This window comes from Chrysochloris asiatica, unplaced genomic scaffold (genome assembly GCF_000296735.1).
Source record: "Chrysochloris asiatica unplaced genomic scaffold, ChrAsi1.0 scaffold00246, whole genome shotgun sequence".
Lineage (NCBI taxonomy): Eukaryota > Metazoa > Chordata > Mammalia > Afrosoricida > Chrysochloridae > Chrysochloris > Chrysochloris asiatica.
In genome coordinates, this window is record NW_006408764.1 from 627,838 (window position 1) to 650,188 (window position 22,351).

At 36.5% G+C, this 22,351-nt stretch overlaps 1 protein-coding gene across 1 annotated transcript in view; it reads right to left on the reverse strand.

Annotated features, from left to right (window-relative positions):
* The window catches only part of DOCK3 (dedicator of cytokinesis 3), a 716,589-nt gene that overhangs the window by 233,355 nt on the left and 460,883 nt on the right, over positions 1 to 22,351 (reverse strand). Inside the window, exons 10-12 of the mRNA XM_006873644.1 lie at positions 20,620 to 20,701; positions 15,173 to 15,233; positions 13,756 to 13,903 (exon numbers count right to left, since the gene is read on the reverse strand). Of these exons, the coding sequence (XP_006873706.1) occupies positions 13,756 to 13,903; positions 15,173 to 15,233; positions 20,620 to 20,701 (291 nt within the window). The remainder of the gene's footprint in view (positions 1 to 13,755; positions 13,904 to 15,172; positions 15,234 to 20,619; positions 20,702 to 22,351) is intronic.

A 22,351-nucleotide genomic window follows, 5' to 3' on the forward strand; every position in this document is an offset into this window, starting at 1 on the left:
ATATTGTTCCACAACCTCCTAAAATGCTGTTGGATTAAGTTCCAATCAATTTCTGGGTTACTGAAAGATAACACAAATCTACTTATACCATGAGTAACCTTAGCTGGGAGTGTAATCTGGATATATTGGGTCTTATTTCCCTTAAGCGATCTTCCTTTCTCTAAAGCTTTTAGGCTGTTTTGTGAACCTTTGTCTATTTACTCTTGGATCATATGAGCGAGACTAATATCCCTAGACAGTCTAAATATAGATTTTTGCACATTTTGTTATATCTGACTTTGTCTTCTCATGTTGCCCTTCAAAATTTCCTACTAAGCTCTTTTACCTCTTCATTTCTTCCATTTGCTTTAGAATTTCTATGCTGGAGAGCAAGTTTCAGAGTCTCTTCTGACATCTACTTTGGTCTGTTCTTTCTTTGACTTCTTAGTGACCTTTAGCTTTCTTCGTCTATGATGTTCTTGATGTCATTCCACAGTTCTTTTGGTCTTCAATCATTAGTGTCAAATTATTCAAATCTGTTTTTGAGACTATCTCTATATTCAGGAGGGATATGTTGAAGGTTGTATTTTGGCTCTCATGGACTTGTTTTAATTTTTTTCAGCATTAGCCTGAACTTCATCTGAACAATAAATGGTCTGTTCTACAGTCTGATCATGCCTTGTTTTAAGTGATGATACAGAGCTTTTACACTATTGCTTCCAAAAGATGTAATCAATTGGATTGCTGTGTATTCCACCTGGTGAGAGCTATCTTTTATGTTGTTTAAAAAGGTATTCAAAATGAAGAAGTCACTGGTCTTGTAAAATTCTATCATGTGATCTCCATCATAATTTCTATCACCAAGGCCACATTTTTCAAGAACTAATTCTTCGTCTTTGTTTCCAACCTTTGCCTTCCATAATTATCAGTGCATCTTGATTGATTAATTTCAGACTGAAGAGGTTGGTTTTTGTTTTTTTAAAGTGCCACTGAGTCAGTTCTGATCCACAGTAACCCTATATAGAGTTTTGGAGGAGCAGCTGGAAAGCTTGAACCACTGACCTCACAGTTCAAATCAACTTTGCATTAACCCACAGTGCCACAACACAACTCTGAAGAAGTTGGTAGAATTCTTCTATTTCAACATCACTGGTTTTAGTGGTTAGTGCATAAACTGGAATAATAGTTGTACTAACTGGTCTTCCTTGTAGATGTATGGATATTATCCTATCACAGATGCATTGTATTTCAAGGTAGGATGCTGAATGTTCTTTTTGATGATGAATGGTACACCACTTCTCTTCCATCTGTCATTCTCAGCATAGTAATAAACCCTGTGGTTGTCAGATTTTAAATGACCAGTATCAGTCCATTTCAGTAAACCCTGTACAGGATCGCTATGAGTCAGAACTGACTCCATGGCACATAACAACAACAACAATGCCTAGGATATCGATGTTTATGCATTCCATTTCACTTTTGACAACTTCCAATTTTTCAAGGTTCATACTTCTACATTCATGTTTTGGAATGGATGCACACTGAAAACATTTTGCTGAGTTACATTAAGTCAGACACAAAAGGACAAATATAGTATGATCTCGCATATAAGAAATGCCTAGAATACGCTAATGCACAGTGGTAGAAGTATATCAATGACTACCAGGGCCTGAAGACTGAAAGAAATGAGAAGTTACTGTTCAAGAGTTAAAAAAAAAACAAAAAAAAAAAAACACAAACAAAAAACCAGTTTAAATAAGAGAAGACTTGAAAAGACATTTCTCTAAATAAGATATACAAATGATCAAAAAACACAGGAAAAGATGCTTAATGCTATTAAGTCATTAGGAAAATGTAAATTAAAATCACATGATACCACCTTGTACCCACTAGGATAGCTACTATCACAAAACAGAAAATAACAAGTACTGGTGAGGATGTAGAGAAATTGAAACTCTTGTCCATTCCTGGCAGAAATGTAAAATAATTCAGTCACTATGGAAAAAGTTTGATAGTTTCTCAAAAATAGAAACACAGAATTACCATATTATCTAACCATTCTACCCTTGAGTATATGCTGAAAATAATTTAAAGCAGAGACTAAAAGAGATACTAGTATTCCAATTTTCATTGTAGTACCACAAGTATGTGCTGCTTAACATCCATCACATATTATGTGATTTGGACATTGTACTAACACCATATAATATTATAGGAGAGAGACATGCTGGATGAGCCCAGACCCATGTAATTGGCTCTCTTTCTTCCCTTCCTCCTGCCTGCTTTCCCTGCCCTTCACAATGGGTTTTAAACTTTTTCAGGCACCCCTTTCCCTCCTCGGCCTTCCCCATCCCCACCCTCCTGCCCCACTGTTGACTTTCTTGTCCCTCCTTTCACCACTGTTGCAACCGTCTTAGCCAGGACTGCTCTGGGCAGAGCCTTAGCCTTGGGCATGGGAATGATGCACAAGGCATCCTGGTATCATGGGGCAGTGGTGTTGTGGGGCTTCCTCCTTTGAGCCTTCAGTAGCATCTGTGCAGTCCCTGCTTGAGGCCAGAGGGGTGGGATGTTGTTGTTGTTGGTAAGTGCTATTGAGTCAGTTCTGCCCTTTAGCTACCCTGCATAGTGTTTCCAAGGAATGGCTGGTGAGCTTGAACCAGTAACCTTGAGATTCAAAGCAACCTTGCAGTCCAGCACATTAGCCCACAGCGCCACACCAGGGCTCCTAGAGGGGGGGCAAGGCCATGGAATAATATTCCACCCAGGAGAGTACTGGTGGTGCTGTAGAATAAGCACTGGACTCTTAACCACAAGGTCATTGGTTTGAGCCTACCATCCTTTCCCCAGGAGAATGATGATCTGTTCCAGGGAAGATTTATAGCCTTGGAAACTCTGTACTGGGTTGCCATGAGTTGCAATTTGATGGCACCTAACACAGCAACAATATTTAGTCATAAAAAAGAATGAAATTTCAATATACAACATGAATAAAACTTGAAAAGATTATGCTAAGTAAAATAACCCAGATGACAAAGGATAAATATTGTATGACCCCATTTATAGAAAGTAGATTCTTGGTTACCACAGATGGGGGAGAGGGAATGGGGAGCTATTACTAAAAGAGTACAAAATTTCTGTGTGGGATGATGAAATAGTTTTGGATAAAAACATTGTGGAATGTAATTCATGCCACTGAATTGTACACCTAAAAATGGTTTTAAATGGCAATTTTCATGATATGTACATTTTATCATAATAAAAACATTCTGCCAAAAGATATTACAGATGGAATAATGTACGAGTTGTAGTTTATCAGGGACCAAGAGTTACTTAGGAAAAAAGACAGAAAATTTACTTTATACAGCATATTGTATACTCCTTATTTGGGTACATCTCATTTCCTGGAAAACCAGTTCTCTCATCTATTTCTTCATTCCTTTCTTGTTTGATTCACAGAGGGTTCACATGAGTTCTCATCTTTTGTCTCTCCTATATGCCTTATTCCATTTAAGTCAGCTAATTAAGTTATTACACGAATGCAGCACACTTATTCAGACCCCATGCTTGGGTTTTCTGAGTCAGCATTCTTCATGGAGGAATGACAGAACAGAAAAGAGAAGAGGATGCAAATGTGTATCCTGTGGCAGAGAATATTTGGAACCTCTTGTGCCAACCCTTAGTTCAATGCTCTTGCATAAATAAGAGTTGTCCTTAGTTGATTTTCTTTATTCTGACTCATTATTTAATACAACAGCTCCAACATACAAACAAATGCAAATAAGCACTGAAGCCAGAGAGTGAGTGCACACATAAAAATAGAGTGGCTCTGTCTTCAGCATATAACTGACTGGAATACCTAAAGGGGTTCTAGAACTTGCCCAGTGAAATAGGCCTCTTGCAGAACCTTTGCAGTGTATAGGACCTTAGGAAGAATCCTGAGCCCCATCCAGAACCTTCTGAGGTGGGACATTCCCACTAGAAAGGACAAGTAGACCAGCCTGGAACAATCACAGTGACAAAAGATACATTTTCAAAGAAAGATCATCAGGACAAATCCGAAAGAAAAATGGCACTATGATTGGATACTACAAGAATAAAGAAGCTGTTCACCAGGAAACCATCAAGGCAAACAATCAACTTCCTTCAGGATGAACCCCCTTCTAGGGCTGAAATTCAAAGGGAACACATGAGCAGGCAAGTAAGCTTGCTGGTAACCACATTGGTCTACTGGTGAGTGGAAGAGGGGAAAGTCAGCAATGCAGAAATGGGCTGAGTTCAACCACATTCCATAGATTCCCGTTGACCTGGAGATGAGAGAGAGAAGAGGAAGGGCTGGTTGGTCCAAAGTGTGGTGAGACATGGGGACACGGGCTAGAGCTGAGAGTGAAGCATCTGGCTGATATGAAATGAGGGGAGACACACAAGAACACCCAAACTTACAGATAATACCCATTTGATCTAGCTTCGATGGCTTGATAATCAGAACTTGACTAGGGGAAGATAAAAACAACAAAAAATTTTGACAAAGGAAATAAGAGTAAATTGCTACAATTTAATGAACGTGACCTATACTCATGGAGGGAGAAACTCTAAATACCAACAGAGAGGGAAGGAGTCTTCACATCAAGTATCAATGCTATCCCCTCTGTACCCAGGGTAGATTATTGGTTTGTTGTTGTTATGTGCCGTGGAGTCGGTTCCGACTCATAGCGACCCTGTACAGGGTTTCTGAGGCTGTAAATCTTTACGGGAGCAGAAAGCCTCATCTTTCTCCCGCGGAACAGCTGGCAGTTTCGAACTGCTGACCCTGTGGTTTGCAGCCCAATTCATAACCACTACACTATCAGAGCTCCTTAAGGATGGGCAACTTAGACATTGGCTACCTAAAATGAGGGAGTGATAAAGGCATGAAGTCACTGGCTTACTTTATAAGGTTTCAAGAGGGAGTATAGTTTAAGAGTGTGTGGGGGGAAGAAAGAGTCCCCACTGAATAGTTTTCATTCTGTCTAGACGGGTCTGGTTAAAAGAGATGGGGATAATATTCTTATGATTCACTGGTGAGTAATGGCTATCATGACTGATTGTGAATGTCACAATTGTAAAGGTACAAGTTTGGCAACAAAAAAACAAGTTTGCCCCTGGTGTGGCACTGGGGGTTAATGAGCCAGACTGCAAAGCCGTTTGAACTTCAAAGTCAGCAGTTCAAACTTAACAGCTGTTCCCCAGAAACCCTATACAGGGTCGCTATGGGTCAGAATTGACTTGACGGCACTTAACAAAAACAACAACAGTTAATCTTACAGTCCAGAAACAAAGGACGCTAGCACCATTAAGGGAGAAGAGCACAAGATGAATGCAAGACCTAATCCAGAGAAGCAGCGACACTAGAGATGGAGGCAGAGATGGGGACATGGAGAGAGGGAGCAGCTGAGGACTCTAGATTCATGGGACGAGAGGGACTGAGAGATGATAGACAGGAGGCAGACTTGCAGAATGCACCCTTTGGTGCTGTAAATTATTATATATGCATGAGTGTTTTAAAAAAAAAAGAACTAAAGTGAATAGAGAGAAACAACTGTTATCTGATGGTGTGTGGAGGGGATTGTAATCATTGTAATGAAACAAGGTGTATGATTTGTTGAATGTAAAACTGATGATATGCCCTGTAAACTTTCACTCAACCCACAATAAAAACTTAAAAAAAAAAAAGAGTGGCTCCATAAGCCTAGACATATTGGATTTGAGTCTTTCTAAATGGTGTGGTGCTGTGGGTTAATGCATCAGACTGCAAAGCCGTTTGAACTGCAAGGTCAGGTCGGTGATTCAAACTCACCAGTTGCTCCTTGGAAACCCTATACAGGGTTGCTATGGGTCGGAATCGACTCGACAGCACTCAGCAACAACAAAATAGATATTTGATGCAAATGCTCAAACAACATAGGCCTGAACATTATATGATAATGGGAAGAGTACAAAACAGTCTTGAATGGTTGATGATCCATCAAGACTGAGAAGGCCGAAGCAAGGAAAGAGATAAAGTCGGAGTTGTTATCAAGTTTGAAGCAATATTTACATGTAAAGTTATTATATAAAAAACTTTAGGCCTTCTTTTAACTGCACTAAAAAGAGGGTGGCCCACTAAATGACTCTTTTCCCATAAAAGGATAGGCTTCCATTTAAAAACAGTTCCTACACCGACATCCTCAACTTATGACAGTTTCATGAATAAGGTAGCTATGAAGCAATGAATATAAAAGCAGTATTCCGAGAAACTGACTGAATAGGCCTAGTATGTATCGCAAATATAAGGAGAGGTTCTCTTTCAATCAATCATCCCTCACAGAAGAGGCTGCCATCTTATATTTCTGTCATCACAAAGTCTTTCATGTTATGGGGAACTCTCTGAATCCCTTCATTTTGAACATGACAACAGTATTTGGGTAAGTTACGAAAGCTTGAAGTGACCTCCACCAACATGAGTTTTAGATGTATAAAAAGGTTATTTGACAAAATTGATTGTTTTAAAAAAGCAGCAAAGTTACATTCACATATACCTGTTGCCACTGAGCTGATTCTGACTCTGACCTTGTAGGACAGAGTAGAACTGACCCATGATGCCTGCAAAGCTGGACATTTTTGTGGAAGTAGACTGCCCTATCTTTCTCCCTAAGAGTGGCTTTGTGGGCTCGAACTGCAGTTCTTTTTTTAGTTAGCAGCTGAGTGCTTAACCATAGCTTGGTTCCAAACATTGCGTATTGTTGTTGTTGCTAAGTGCTATCAAGTTGGTTTCAACTCATAGGGACCCTGTATAGGGTTGTAAATCTTTACGGGAGCAGAAAGCCAGTGGGATCACACAATTGATCTTGTGGTTAGCAGTCCAATAGTTATTATACAGTCACAGCGCTTCCCAAAGTTGTATAAGTTTAGTACCTATTCTTGGGGTAACACCTCCACATTGCAGTGTTGGATGTAACTATAAATAAGCCTTTTAAGTATCACCTTTAAAGAGCATGGTAAATGGATGTATCTTGAGATCACACACATGACACTACAGGACAAATGAAAACACAAAAATTAGTGCAATGTCACAGATTCAAAGAGTGGTATATGAGTACTAACCTGATATAAAGTAAAAAAAATGTGCCCAGGACAACTATGTCAGATGACTCAAAAAGAAACTCAAGTTATAACAAAGACCTGATGACACAGATACATATAAATAATTTGAATAAAAAATTTTATGACATGTTGTCTTGTTAAGTGACATCGAGTCGGTTCAAACTCATAGCAACCTTGTATAGGATTTCTAAGAAGTGGCTGGTAAGTTTGAACTAACATCTTTTAGTTAGCAGTTTAGTGCTTATCCTTCAGCACCATACCAGGAATAGGGGAAAAGCAATATTTCTCAGTTTTACATATTATGTAATTGTACATAATTTGAAATATACATTTTATATGTGACTAAAAATGTTGTAACTAAAATGATAAATATAATAATCTAAGTAGTTATTTATTCAATTTCATTTGTTGTTGTTAGGTGCCACTGAGTCAGTACCGACTCATAGCAACCCTATTCACAACAAAATGAAACACTGCTCGGTCCTGGGCCAACCTCACAACTGTTGACATGCTTGAGCCCATTGATACTGCCATTTTGCCAATCCATCTTATTGGGGGTCTTCCTCTTTGAAAACACCATGGCTTGGTTCAGGTGCACCTTAGTCCTCAAGCTGACATCTTTGTTCTTCAACACTTTAAAAAGGTCTTGTACAGAAAATATGCCTAATGCAATATATCGTTCGATTTCTTGACTGCTGCTTCCATGAGTGTTGATGGTTGATCCAAGAAGAATGAAGTCCTTTACAACCTCAATCTTTTCTCCCCTGCAAGAATGTTGTTTATTGGTCCAGTGGTGAGGATTTTTTTTTTACATTGAGATGCTAATCATAACGAAGGCTGTGCTCTTTGATCTTCATCAGTATTTTAAGTCCTCTTCACTTTCAGCAAGCAAGGTTGTATCATCTGCATACAGCAAGTTGCTAATGAGTCTTCCTTCAATCCTAATGCCATGTTTTTCTTCATACAACCCAGCTTTTCATATTATTTGCTCAGCATACAGGTTGAATAAGTATGGTGAAAGAAAACAACCCTGTAGCACACCTTTCTTAATTTTAAACCATTCAGTGTTCCCATGTTCTGTTTGAACAACTGCCTCTTGGTCCATGTACAGATTTCTCATGGGCACATAACTATTTTATACTTTGCAATGTTGTCCATAGCTTGTCATGATTCACACAATCGAAGGCCTTTGCATAGTCAATAAAGCACAGGTAAACATTTTTCTGATATTCTCTGCCTTCAGCCAAGATCCATCGGACATCAGCAATGATATCCCTCATTTCACGGCCTCTTCTGAATCCGGCTTGAACCTCTGGAAGTTCTTTGTCAATGTATGGTTCCAGCTGTTTCTGTATTCTCTTTAGTAAAACTTTACTTGCATGGGATATCAAAGATATTGTTCGATGATTTCCGGATTCCACTGGGTCACCTCTCTTAGGAATGGGCAAAAATACGGATCTCAGTTGGCCAGACAGCTGTCTTCCACATTTCTTGGCATAGATGAGTGAATGCTCTAGTTCTGCCTCCCTTTCTTGAAATATTTCAATTTGTATTTCATCAATTCCTGGTGCCTTGTTCTTTGCCAATTCCTTTAATGCACCTTGGACTTCTTCCTTCAATATCATTGGCTCTTGATCATATGCTACCTCTTGAAATGGTTGAACATCAACCATTTCCTTTTGGTACAGTGACTCTGTGTATTCTTTCCATCTTCTTTTTTTTCTGCATCATTCAATAATTTGCCCAGAGAATCCTTCAATAACAAAAGTCGAGATTTGATTTTTTTCTTCAGTTCCCCCAGCTTGAGAAATGCTGAGTGTGTTCTTCCTTTTTGGTTTTCTGACTTCATATTTTGGCACATTTCCTTGTAATATTTGACTTCGACTTCTTGAGCTGACCTTTGAAATTTTATGTTCAGCTCTTGTACCTCCTCATTTCTTCCATTTGCTTTAGCATCTCTATGCTGGAGAGCAAGTTTCAGTGTCTCTTCTGACATCCATTTTGACCTTTTCCTTCTTTCTCGTTCGTCTTCTTAATGACTTTTTGCTTTCTTTCTGTATGATGTTCTTGATGTCGTCTCACAACTCTTCTGGTCTTCGGTCTTTAGTGTTTAATATATTAAATCTGTTCTTCAGATAATCTCTAAATTCAGGTGGGAAATATTCAAGGTCATATTTTGGCTCTTGTGGACTTGTTTTCATTTTCTTCAGCTTCAATCTGTATTTGAATATGAGCAATTGATGGTTTGTTCCACAATCTGCCCTGGCCTTGTTTTGGGTGAATATATGGAGATTTTCCACGGTCTCTTTCCGCAGATGCAGTCAATTTGATTTCTATGTATTCCATCTGGTGAGGTCCATGTGTATAGTCATCTCTCCTGCTGTCTAAAGAAGGTATCTGAAATGAATAAATCATTGGTTTTGCAGAATTCTATCATGTGATCTCCAGCATCATTTACATCACCAAGGCCATATTTTCTAAGTACTGATCCTTCCTCTTTGCTCCCAACCTTTGCATTCCAATCACCAATAATGATCAATACATCTTGATTGCATGTTTGATTGATTTCAGATTTAAGAAGTTGGTAGAATTCTTCTATTTCATCCTCACTGGCTTTAGTGGGTAGGTTATAAATTTGAATAACAGTGGTCTTTATTGGTCTTCTCTGTATGTTCATGGATATTATCCTATCACAGACAGCGTTGTACCTCATGTCTAATCTGGATATGTTCTTTTTGACGATGAATGTAATGACATTCCTCTTCAATCTTTCATTTGCAGCATAGTAAATCATGTGTTTGTCAGATTCAAAATGGTGAATACCAGTCCATTTCAGCTCACTAATGCCTAGATATCAATGTTTATGTGTTCCATTTCATTTTTGACAATTTCCAATTTTCCTAGAGTCAAACTTCGTACATTCCATGTTCCAATTATTAGTGGATGTTTACAGCTGTTTCTCATCATTTTGAGTTGTGCCCCATCAGCAAATGAAGGTCCCGTGGGCCTACTCCCACGGGCTTTACTCCATTCACATCACTGCAGTCAACTGTACTTTGCGGCAGCAGCTCTTTCCCAGCCGCATTTTGAGTGCCTTCCAACCTGAGGGGCTCATTCTCTGGCACTATATCTGACAGTGTTTCTCTACTATTCACAAGGTTTTCAGTGACTAAATATTCAGAAGTAGTTCGTCTCTTCGTCTTCCTAGTCTGTCTTCTCTGGAAGCTCATCTGAAACCTGTCCACTTTGAGTGACCCTACTGGTATTTAAAATACCCAAGGCATAGCTTCCAGAAACACAGCAACTCACAAAGCACCACAGAATGACAAGCTGACAGAAGAGTGATGGAATTTCATTTGGGCTAGTCTAAAAATGTTGATTTGGCCTGCAATAAAGTAATTTATAAGTAAATGCATGGATAGACATATAATCTGAAGGTGTGTGGGAAATGGAGTGGGAGCATACCCACAAATACATATAGGTTTGCCAAAGGATATTTGTATATTTGTCTTTTGCTGAAAACATACCCATGAATATGAAGAATATGGGTATCAAGTTATGAAATATAAACTCAAACATAACCAGATATCTTGAGGTAATGAGTTACTGGGTCTTGGGTCTAAGGACCATAGTCTTGGGGAATCTAAGGACCAAAGTCAATTGGCATAACATAGTCCACAAAAACAATGTTCTACATTCTACTTTGGTGAGTAGTGACTGGGGTCTTACAAGTACATAAGTGGACATCTAATGAACAACTATTGGTCTTTCCCTACTGGATAAAAGAAGAGTGAAAAAATCAAAGACACATGGAAACAATTAGTACAGTGGTCTAATGGACCATGTAAACATCAATCTTCATGATCCTAAGATTAAAAAAGAAAAAATATGTTGGTTTGGATTTTTTCATTCTGAAGTTGAACAGTGATTATCACATATTCAGAGTCACATGCACTATTTATGGGCCCACCCTTGCTCCCCATGTTGGCTTTGGTGCTTGGCATTCTCCTCCTTTCCTCTTTTGTTTCTAATTCCAGGTTCAGCAAGCACTATGATTTCTTGTGACCCTTTGTCCCTATGGCCAGGAGAAAAAATACATACATATCAGATGAAACTGTACTGTGGTTATTAATTTGTAACTTTTAAGGTTTTTGGTGAATTAGCCACCCAGTTATCATGCCTACATTCTTGTAGTGATTTTCTTAAAAGAATGTAGTATGTCTCATACATACATGATATTAAACAATAGTTATAAAGTTAGAGTAGTAGTTTGGGCAGAGATAGAAAGCAGTTTGAATCTGCTTTGGTTAAGGCCAACTCTGAATAATGAAAGAAATTATTACAGTATCAACAACTAATAAGATCTTTTGCCAATTCATCGATTAAACTAAAGAGGTTTCATTGTTGCAAAATCCTGCCCTCAGCAAGAACTAAAAGTAATATTAGTCGCAATTGGTAAACCTTTTACGCTTCCAATTCAATCTACCAACAAATACATCCCCTGAAACTCACTGGGAAATATTTCCTTTCCTGAGGGCTGGATTCACTGTGCTGATGTGAATTTAAATCACTAATCCTAGAGGAATTGCACATTGCACATAAAATCAAATCATAAATATGTATTTGGGAGTCTGTCTGAAAGACTGAACATTTTCAAGTGGAAAAACTATCCTCAATTTTAATTCTATTAACCCTTTAAACTTAAAAAAAAAACTAACTTCTTTATAAAAACAACTTTTTAGAGCTTAAATACTAGATACTGAAGAAAGAAGTTAAGAAAAGAGTATATAGGAATCCTACTCCTTTCAAAGTGACATGTTGGTACTGAAAACTTGTTTTAGAAGTGACTAGGCCAATTAAGCCTGGTAGCATAATTTCAAGAGAGACATGCAGTATAAGGCCCCATCCACATTATGAATTTGCACCGAAGTGAGGAATGGTTGATACATGCAAAGATATGCAATTCTCCAGTGCTATGCATATACCCCTTATAAAAGACAGATAGAGTGGAATAAGATGATGAAAAATTATTGTAGATTTCTGTTTAGTCTTTTTACAAAGAGAGGAAAGCATTATCAAGAAGCAGATTACACCAGTTATAAATGAAGAGATGTGATACATGGAGTAAGTCAGCTAAAGTTTACTTTGTAACTTACTACTCTTAAGGAAGATCCTTGTCTTACAGAGTATACTACTTGAACAGAACAGAGCTTTAGGTAAAATAGGTAAAGAGATCTGGGTTTTTTTTTTTTGTTTGTTTGTTTGTTTTTTTTAACTAATCAAATATGAGTGATTATTTACAGGACCAAATTAAGTATTAATGTGAATTAAATGAAATTCTTTTCATGTTTGAGCAAGAACAACAGACAACACAGGAAAATCTCCATACAATACAAAAGTAAAGATATATTCACACAGTGATGGACAGTCTTACTGTATTTAATTTGGGAGAAAATTATCAGGTTAAAATCAGAAGGAGCAGATTTTTTTTTTTAATTCTCAGTTCGAAACACACTTTAAAAATGTACCGAACTCATCAACTGATCCTGTTTTCCCCCAGCACTACTATTGTGTCTTATGTGTTTAAGCAAAGATATACATCTACTAGGATTCTATGTTTGTTTTACTTATTCTGCTGTTTTGTTTTTCTATTGCTTAACAAGAATTAGGAGGGGATCAGAAACCCTGTACAGGGTCACTATGGGTCAGAACCGACTCGAAGGCACTTAACAACAACAAACACTGCTTCTGAAAAGTAGATTCCCTGGCTGATGAACACTGTCGGATATGTCAGACCACAGCTTCTCAGAAAAATGAACTTTTCTTTAAAGACAGAACAACCTGACTTATGATCATCCTTTAAAGCATTCCTCATCAGTAGTGAACTCAGTTATAATAGTTGGTAGGAAAGTATTTCATATATAAAACTCTTTTATATCAGAGACACATATGTGATTACATTGTTAGCTTTTCTGTAAATATTTAAGAAGGCCGATCCATCCTGGAGAAAAAAGGAAATACTTACTATTAGACTTTTATTTTAGGAACACTGCCATTGAGTTGATTCCAACTCATAGCGACCGTATAGGACAGAGTAGAACTGTCCCCTAGGGTTTCCTAGGCAATAACCTTTATGGAAGCAGTCTGCCTCATTTTTCTTCGTGGAGCAAGTGACGTGTTCAAAGTGCTGATCTTATGGTTAGCAGGCAAGCACTTTAATCACTGAGTAATGAGAGACCCTTATTTTAAGATAATCTAAACCAAGACCCACTGCTACTGAGTTGATTCCAATTCATAAACAACATAGGATTTCCAAAACTGTAAATCTTTACAGGAGCAGACAGCCTTATCTTTCCACAAAGCTGCTGACGGGTTTGAACCACTGATCTTGTGATTAGCAGTCTAGTGCTTACTCTACAGTGCCACTATGGATAGACAGCTCAGACTCCAGTTGTTTCAGTTATCTGAAAGTATATTAAAAATATTACTGCCTGTACCCTAACCTAGACCTTAGATCTAAAGCTCTACATTTTCTAAAAAACTCCTAGTCTTTTATCCTGGTGATTCTATGTACCACAAGGTCTGAGAACCGCTTAAAGGCAGTGCTGGAATGTCTTATGTTGAAAATCATAAACACTCCCAATGTCCATTACTTACGTGTACACCTTAAGAACAAAATCCTTTTCTTCCTTTACTTCTGTGAGTGACTGTAGGACATCCAAGATGCTAAGCACTGCACAGCCATATGGTCGCCGGTAGTGCAAGTGGGCAGGACCCTTCTTTGAGTCATTCAGGAGCATCCGCCCTGGGACACAGCAGAAAATACCATTCAGATTGAGAATGTCTTTTATTTATTTATTTATTTATTTTAGCATCATCTTGACTGCCATCTGAGGATGCCAGAGCTACAGGCACCTTAGAAATACTCTGAATTGGAAGGCTGAGGCTAGAGGGCTGAAGGCAGATTTGCAAGGATGCAAAGATATTTATGTAGATGATCTCAAACAGGTCTCTGGCCAGGGCACATTCAGTCAATCACCCTTATCACCTGTCCCCAAACCAACGTCAAAAGTCTAATAATTAATCATATAACAATAAATCACTGTACTTCATTATTTCTTTTTTTTTTTTTTGTACTTCATTATTTCTTAAATAAACTAAATTTAAATTTGCCAGGCATATTAAGGCTCCAAAGTTCAGTATTTTAGTTTCCAGCAATAAATTATGCATGCACAGATAAAGATGACAATGTGTTGTTCTTCTAACCAAATTCTGCTGCCAAAGTTACTCCTGAACCATCTTCTAAGAGCAACTCAGAAAGTGGATGAGAGCTTGATTTCCCTGCTCACCAAATGCTGAGCAAACAAAACTGGAGCCTCAAACAAATGCTTTATTACGTACAAAAAAAACAGTTGCATTGTTAGCTATGGATTAGAAGACATTCTTTGATAAAAATTAGTAAGATGTGTAAGAATCCAAGCCTATAAAAGAAGAATTGGTTATTCATAGTCCTTACAATTCGATCATAAGTTTGAAGTAAGATTGGGAAAACCAAACTTAACAGTAGCATAAATCACTTTCATTTTGGGAGTGCCAAATGCAAGATACCACCCATCAACTGGAGTGATGATGGTGACTCTAATTTTGTGTAAAACAGCATAGATATGTAATCTTGGATATGTCCCAACAGCAAGGGCCATTTGCCCCTCCACTCCCAAACCCCAGCAACCTGCTATAAGGTCTCTAAAGGAAAGGGGTGATAAAGGGGCAAGGCAATGTGATGACGTGATGGACAGAATGTAAAAAAATTCCATTTAAATGAAGAATTTGGGTCCAAAACAAAGAGGGAGCAAAAGGTCTCAAATGTGAGAGAGAGAGAGAGAGAGAGAGAGAAAAAGCTCTTATTTATATCAAGCACATCTACCAAAACAGCCGAGTTTAAAGCAAAGGCAAAATTCAAGCTGGACTCTAATCCTGAAGCCTGAAATAACATGTAAAAGGTGGGAGAAGACAATGCTCATGAATTCTAAGTTGGGTTGATCTTAATCATCTGAATGGATAAAGTGAACAGTACCTATTCGGATCACATGGGCAACTATATATAAATCTCTCTTCATATCTTTGCTGCTCAGATCCTAAGAAAAGAGAAAACATAAGTAAATTAAGGCAATAGATACATTGGAAATAATTAAAATTTCATTCTGAACCTCAAAAATGGATTTGCTTTTGTTGCTTTTAGCATATTGTAAGTGGGGGACGGGAACTAAAGCACACAACAGTTCTGTTTATGAAATTACTGTAGTGATGTTTAAGATAAACGTTTTAGGAAGTTATTTTCTTGATAAAATGTCTCCAGCCTTACTTAGACCACTTAAGAAATTAAATATACATAAGAGTTCTCACATTAGAAAACTTCATGATAATACCTTATCTCATGTTTATTCTAACATCACATAAACACATTCTGTAACAAAAGGAATAAATAATATTCAATGTAGAAAAAAAAAAAACACCAAAAAGCTTATTTGCGACTAAAATTTTAATTTTATTTTCTTCTAATTTTACATTTATCTCATTATCCACAAATTAATGATTTTCACACACTAGGTCAAATCCTTGAAAATAAATTAATTTGATCTCAGTGAAACCTCAACAATTTGATTTCCATTTTAAATTTATATATATATAACATTTCCATTTTAAATTTAGATATATATAATTTACACTAAGTATAACTGAAAATAATTTTATCTGGAAAATTTAAGAGTTAACTTCTAATCCAACAAGATCAAATTTATTACAACTCATAGTCAGAAACTTTTTCAAACCAAAAAGTAATATAAATACTTATATACTAAGTAAATACTTATATACTAAGTACTTATATTATGAACACATTTTTGAATAAAATGTTTATTTACGGTATGCATTTATACTTTAGCATTATACTTAAAATAAGTATGTATTTTGTTTGAGACTTTTCATTAGATTGTTAATTAGTTTCTCACTCCTAGTTAGCCATTGTTGAGAATTAGTAGTGATGGTTTATTCAGTATTCTCTTTGCTAAATGGAAAAGATTCCAATAATGTTCCTTTTGTTTCTAGGAAAGGGTCCCTTAGTGCCATTTCTTTAGCATCTTTCATCTTTTGTTTGGATCCAAATGCTTGTCTCTCTTCAGTAAAACAGGTGAAAAGGGCAATCAAGTGGCAGCCATGATCTGACGTGAGCTTTGAGATCCCCATCTTTGCTATATTTTTACACTCTGTTGTAGGATTAGGGCTAGAAAGAGGTTAAACAACACACCTAAGGTACAAAATTTAAAGAGGCACTGTCTCTCAGGATTACCTGCCTTGTTTATGTCATACTAGCCCCAACTTTGTCCTGTTAAATGATTCTGAACATGTGCAAAGAAAAGGGGACACTAAAAAGTAGTATATAAATAGCGCTGCAATGAACACTGGTGTACATGTCTCTGTTTTCAAGTCTTTGGGGTATATACTTAGGAGTGGAGTTACTGGACATATGACCAGGTGATGTTTCATTCTGTTGTACATAAGACTGCAATAAGTCAGAACTGACTCAACAGTACCAAACAACAACCACATCAGTGGTAGTTCTATTTTTAATTTTTGAAGGGACCACCACACTGTTTCCCATAATGGCTGTACTATTTTGTATTCTCATCATGACTGGAGAAGTGTTCCAATAATGTTTAGCGCAGCACTATTCCCAATAGCCAAAAGATGGAAACAATCTAAGTATCCATCAACAGAGATGGATAAATAAATGTGGTCCTTACATACTATGGAATACTCATCAACCAGTGGAAGAAATAAACTCTTGATATATGCTACAATCAGGATGGAGCTTGAAAACACTATGATGAGTGAAGTAAGTCAATCACAAAAGGATAAGTATCATACGACCTCACTTATAAAAAAGACAAGAAAAGGCCAAAGTATAGAGGTCAAAGTTTATTAGTGTAGGGGTGGGAGGAAGGAGGTAAGGAGGTGGTGAACTATGAAGGGTATTGTGCACTGATTAAGGGTAGAGTTGTACTGCCAATTATTATAATTGCTGTCAATAAACCGTACCTGTAAAAAGTTAAACTGAAAAAAGTCGTGTGACTGATATATTTACAATAATGACAATAACAAAAAAGAGTAGTTGCTGAAACTGCTTGTCTAAAACAAAAAAAAACAAACAAAAAATGTCATATCTGGTTTCTTGGTTTGGAAGTTTATGGTCATGGATTCATGGGACATTCCAGTAACTGGCCTAAAAATGTGTTTAGTGCTTCTGTTCTACCTCCTAGTTCATTGAATAGCACCTGGGGTGAATCAAGGTTGCAAACTGATATCCAAGGTATGACAATTGATTTCTATTCACCTGGATCACCAAAGGAAGGAGGTGAGTTGGGAAAAAGAGAAGAAAGATATATAGAATGTATGGCTAATTGTGTCCATAAACAACTGCCTCCTTTGCCATGAGACCAGAAGAACTAGACGGTACCTACTGCTACTGAACATCTTGATGACAGACTACATACAAGAATTCTGATAAAAAAGGGATTAGAAAAAGCAGAATAAAATTTCAAATTCTCATGGACTCTAGACTTTCTGGGACCATGCAGTTTGGGCTGGATAACCCCTGAAACTAGTGTCCTGAAATAATATTTAAACTTTAAGTCAGAAATATTCCTTTAAGTCTTCTTAAAACCAAAGAATAGTTTTTATAAACTAGTAAAGAACTGCCTTAAGCAATATTCTCTTTTAAGAACTATCTAAAAAGGTAAACAAAACTGGAAACATAAGAAATTTTAGGGGCAGTAAGTTCATGTTAATGGAGGAGTTGAATAACTCAGTAAAGGAGGGTGTGAAGAGTTATACAACTTGCAAAATACAATCAATGTCAATGAATTGTACAAGTAGAAATTGTTTAATTGATGTACTGCTGCGTATATTCTCAGCAACAAAATAAATAAAAATTAAAAGTGAAAAAAAACAACTAGAGGCATGTAGGCTTTAAAAAAAAAGCAATATGTAATGGTAAAATTGATGCTTTTAGATTCTGGATGGTTATAGTCTTCTAAGTTCTCATTAGAATAATAAAACATGCTTACAATGAAGTAAATTACAAAATAATTTAATATAAATTGGTTATTTGTGAAATCACAATAAAGTTGTTTTTTTTTTTTAATATTTTAAAAAAGATGTTGTCTCCATTTTACTAATTCCTTTCATTTAAAAGAGGAATTTAAAATGGTATTTGCAAAGTAGCATTGTATTTTGACACTTCATAAGATGGCTACTGAATAATAAACATGTTAAAATAAAAGATGGAACATTTTTATGTACTTTTTAGAATAGAAACATGTACATTACATATTATAGAAGGATATAAAAATGTTTTACATAATCAAGATGAAATGTCTCCTTGTACATAGCTTGGATGGTGCTAATTCAAACTATCAAATGACCTATGAGTATAATTATTAATGCTAGTGTAACAAGAGAATTAAAAATCAGTTACCAAAGGTGATCAAACATTAACCAGATGGACTGCATATAAGAACACTGGATTTATCCTTTGGGTCTGGCTAAGAGAAGAAATAGAAGTCTTGCGTATAATTTATGGTACAAATTATTGGATAGGGGTTTTTTCTGACCATGTTGGACATGGTACCCAGAATTCTCAGCATTATTTATTTAAAATCAATAAAAATCAGACAATAACTCACAGCACTACACCAGGACTCCATAGGGAACTATGAAGGCGGGATATTTAGCAGCTTTGCTCCTTCTCACTTTGGCAGAACAAGAGTGCAGTTACATATATCAAAATTTATGGAGTTGTAGCTATAGCTCAAGCCAATGGGCCCATACAGATAACTAACCTACTGCTAAGTGAAATTTTTGGATTACTATAATTACATTCAAATACCTATCATAATTAAGTTCATTTTTCAAGCGACAAGGACTACACTCATCAAATTCAAGGATAGTACACACACACACAATTCTGTTGCCAAAATGCCTAGGAACAAGGCATCAGCAATTTTTCTTGCTGCTTTACCAAATTAATATCAGAGACTCAGAAGAGAGAAAAACCTCCTATGGTCAGTATTCACTTGTCATTCTAGTTCTAATTCTGCTACAGAAAGGAAACCCCTGACCTCCCTAGAATACCACACCAAGGGATCAAGTACTCTAACTTTGGAAACTCTTCTGCTGATATTCTAACTCAAATCCCATTAACTGCAATTTAGAATCTTTCTTTGTTCTTTTTCTACTAAAAAGAAAGAACAAAGATCAGTTTTCTCTTGTCAGACTCAATTCTCTAAACTATCTTCAGCAGTCAGTTTTCCCGTCTCTTTCTTTCTAGGTACTCTCCTAAGCCTTTAATACTGAACTCAGACATAGGCACCAACATCGTATTAATTTAGCTAGATTTGTAAGTCAGTTTTTCTTTATCTCTGGGGCATTTTCAATAAAAGCTATTTCCATGAAGTGGTTTTTAACTCTGCAGTAATATCATTTGACATTTTGAAAGATAAAGTTGTAGTAAAAAAAAAACAACCCTGAAAAGTCAGGTGAGCAAATACAGTTTTATCTTTCAGATAAGGTCACATATTAGACCCCCAGATAAATCCCACTTGTATTTAAGAAACACACTGTAAATTTCAAGATATCTGACTAGGAATAGTCAATCATGTGCCAGTTAAGGGCAGTGGCACTGTGAGGCTATCATAGATCCCTGAACTGACTAGCTTCTGACATACCTCAGTATCAGTAAAGCAGATCAAAGAATTCATGAGAGTCAAAATTGGCTTAAAATTGTGACATATTCTTGTTTTCGTCTTCAATAAATAAATTAACGCAAATAAACAGTTTTGTAACTGGGTAAAAAAATTTTAAGTCTGAGTCAACTTGAGGTACACATATGGCAAAGTGGTTATTGTGAAGTTTAGTACTTTCCAATAAGCATAATAAAAAACCTTTTCTAAGACGATGGGTCCATAATGGCAGAGACCATGAGTAGTCACATAAAAAAGAACTAAATTTATTACAGACAGCAACTGGCAAAAACCCTCCATTTGTATTTGGAAGAGAAGGACTTTTTAGTTTGTCCCTCTCTTCATATGCACTAAACAAATTGCAAAGTTATAAATTTGGTAGATGCCTTTAAGATAAACTGTATTTACACATCAAAGAAATTCCCAGTGGCCTTGAATAAGGAAACTAAGAAAAAAAACTTTTCTTAGATTTTAAGTGTCTTTTACATCAGTAAAAGGCACAAAATTGTATTTATTTAATAAAAAATTTAATTATAGCCTGCAGGTGATTTCAGTTTTCTTTAAATATTTCATTAAAACCTGACAGAAACATAAATCAAGTCCTATTTTCCCCAGCATGTAAAGAAAAAAGAATAAATACTCATTTCCAGGGTAACAAAATCCACATAGCAGGCCCTGGTTAGAATCAACAGCAGCAGAGAAGGGAAAGAGAATTTGCACATACTGTAAAAAGGGCACACATTCGTTCTATCTTCTCTGGGTTCCTTGGACCACCATTCTTGTTCAGTCTCACCAGAAACCGCTCACTGAAATGCAGGAGGGAGAGAGAGAGAGAGACAGAGAAATGTAAAAGACCACACACTAAAGAATAAATAAAAATGGCATATACAGAGAAACCCTAAACACTTACAGAATTGTTCATGGTGACAGGCAAGACTAAAAACATGTATATTATGGTAAGATACTATCTTTCTGGCCAAGTAACATGCAATGGATACTACAAATTGTCTGATAGGTGTTGCTGCTCACTTGTTGGCTGTGTGTGCCTTAGGTGTGTGTTCCTGAGAACAGTAGTGGGACCATAGCGTATATTCTCCCAGTATCCCCTAAATGATATGATGGCTAAACTCATAACAAGCATATATGAGGGTCTTCGAAAAGCTTACAGAAAAAATGGAATTATAAGATAATAAAATTTTTCATGAACCTTTTGAAGTTCTCATATATTCTTGATCACTGAACACTCAGATGATCATAAAAATACTCATCATAGAAGATATAAAAGAATCTACATTATATATTTTACATCTTCCTGTTATATGACTCTCAATAACCACTTTATGGCTAAGAAGCAAACTGTCATGAAAATGCAGGGAAAAAGTTAAAAAGAAATAATATAGCTAAGCATTATTCAGAATTTAGTAGCATCTGCAAAATATCTTATTTCCCAAATAATATAGATAATTCTTAAAGGAAATTAATGAACTAAACAAAAACCTTAGAAACATTGCAGCATTTGGAAAATGTAATATTTGAAGAAATGTTCTCCTTACTCTCGCATCTCCTTCCTATTCCTTCCCCTCCATTTCTATTTCTTCATCTTAATGTTCCCTACGAACCATAATAGGGCAAATAAGTCATGGAAAAAGCAAAGAATGTGATTTTAAAAGTAATTCTCCTGTGCCCTCAATCATGTACTAATAGAATATAATGTGGTACCAGTAGAAGGGCTAATATCAAAATACTGTATTGTTGCTACAATAGTACCTACGCAAGTTGTTAAGTTTGTTCATGCATTCATTTGGTAGGTCATTAAAGAAATAGCTATTGAGTTCTGACTGTGTGCTACTGAGTTCTGAGAATACAAAAATGAACAGTATATATAAAGTACATGTCTTCAGAGAGGTTATGGTCCTGGTAAGAAATACAGAAATAATTTGGGTCATATTTTATTTGTGAGATTCTTTAGCCAGGCCAGTGTACGGGAATATGGAGGGAATGTGTAGAGAATGAGACCAAAGGATTTTGATCAAAATCCTGAGAGGCATCAATATTTAAGAAATGGACAAAAGAAGAATAAGCAAAGTAGATATACAAGGATAAACAGAAAAACAGAAAGGAGAAAAATGTGGATGATGGGATTAGTCAAGAAATTAGTGTCAGTAAGGTCCAACACTACTGAGTCTCATATGAGGTAAGGATGAAACAGTGGCCACTGAATGTTGGAACACAGATTATGGAAAACACTGTTCTAGTGGAATGATAGAAAGACAGAATGAATCATACTCTTCAAAAACATATATTAGTTGCCTGGACCATTATTCTCAGTGGTTTCTCAGTTATGTAATAAAGCAATCATCTCTCCACTGAGTGATGTGATCTGATTAGGGTGGGATGCTGTTGTTGTTGTTAGGTGTCATCAAGTCAGTACCGACCCACAGTGACCTTATGCACAG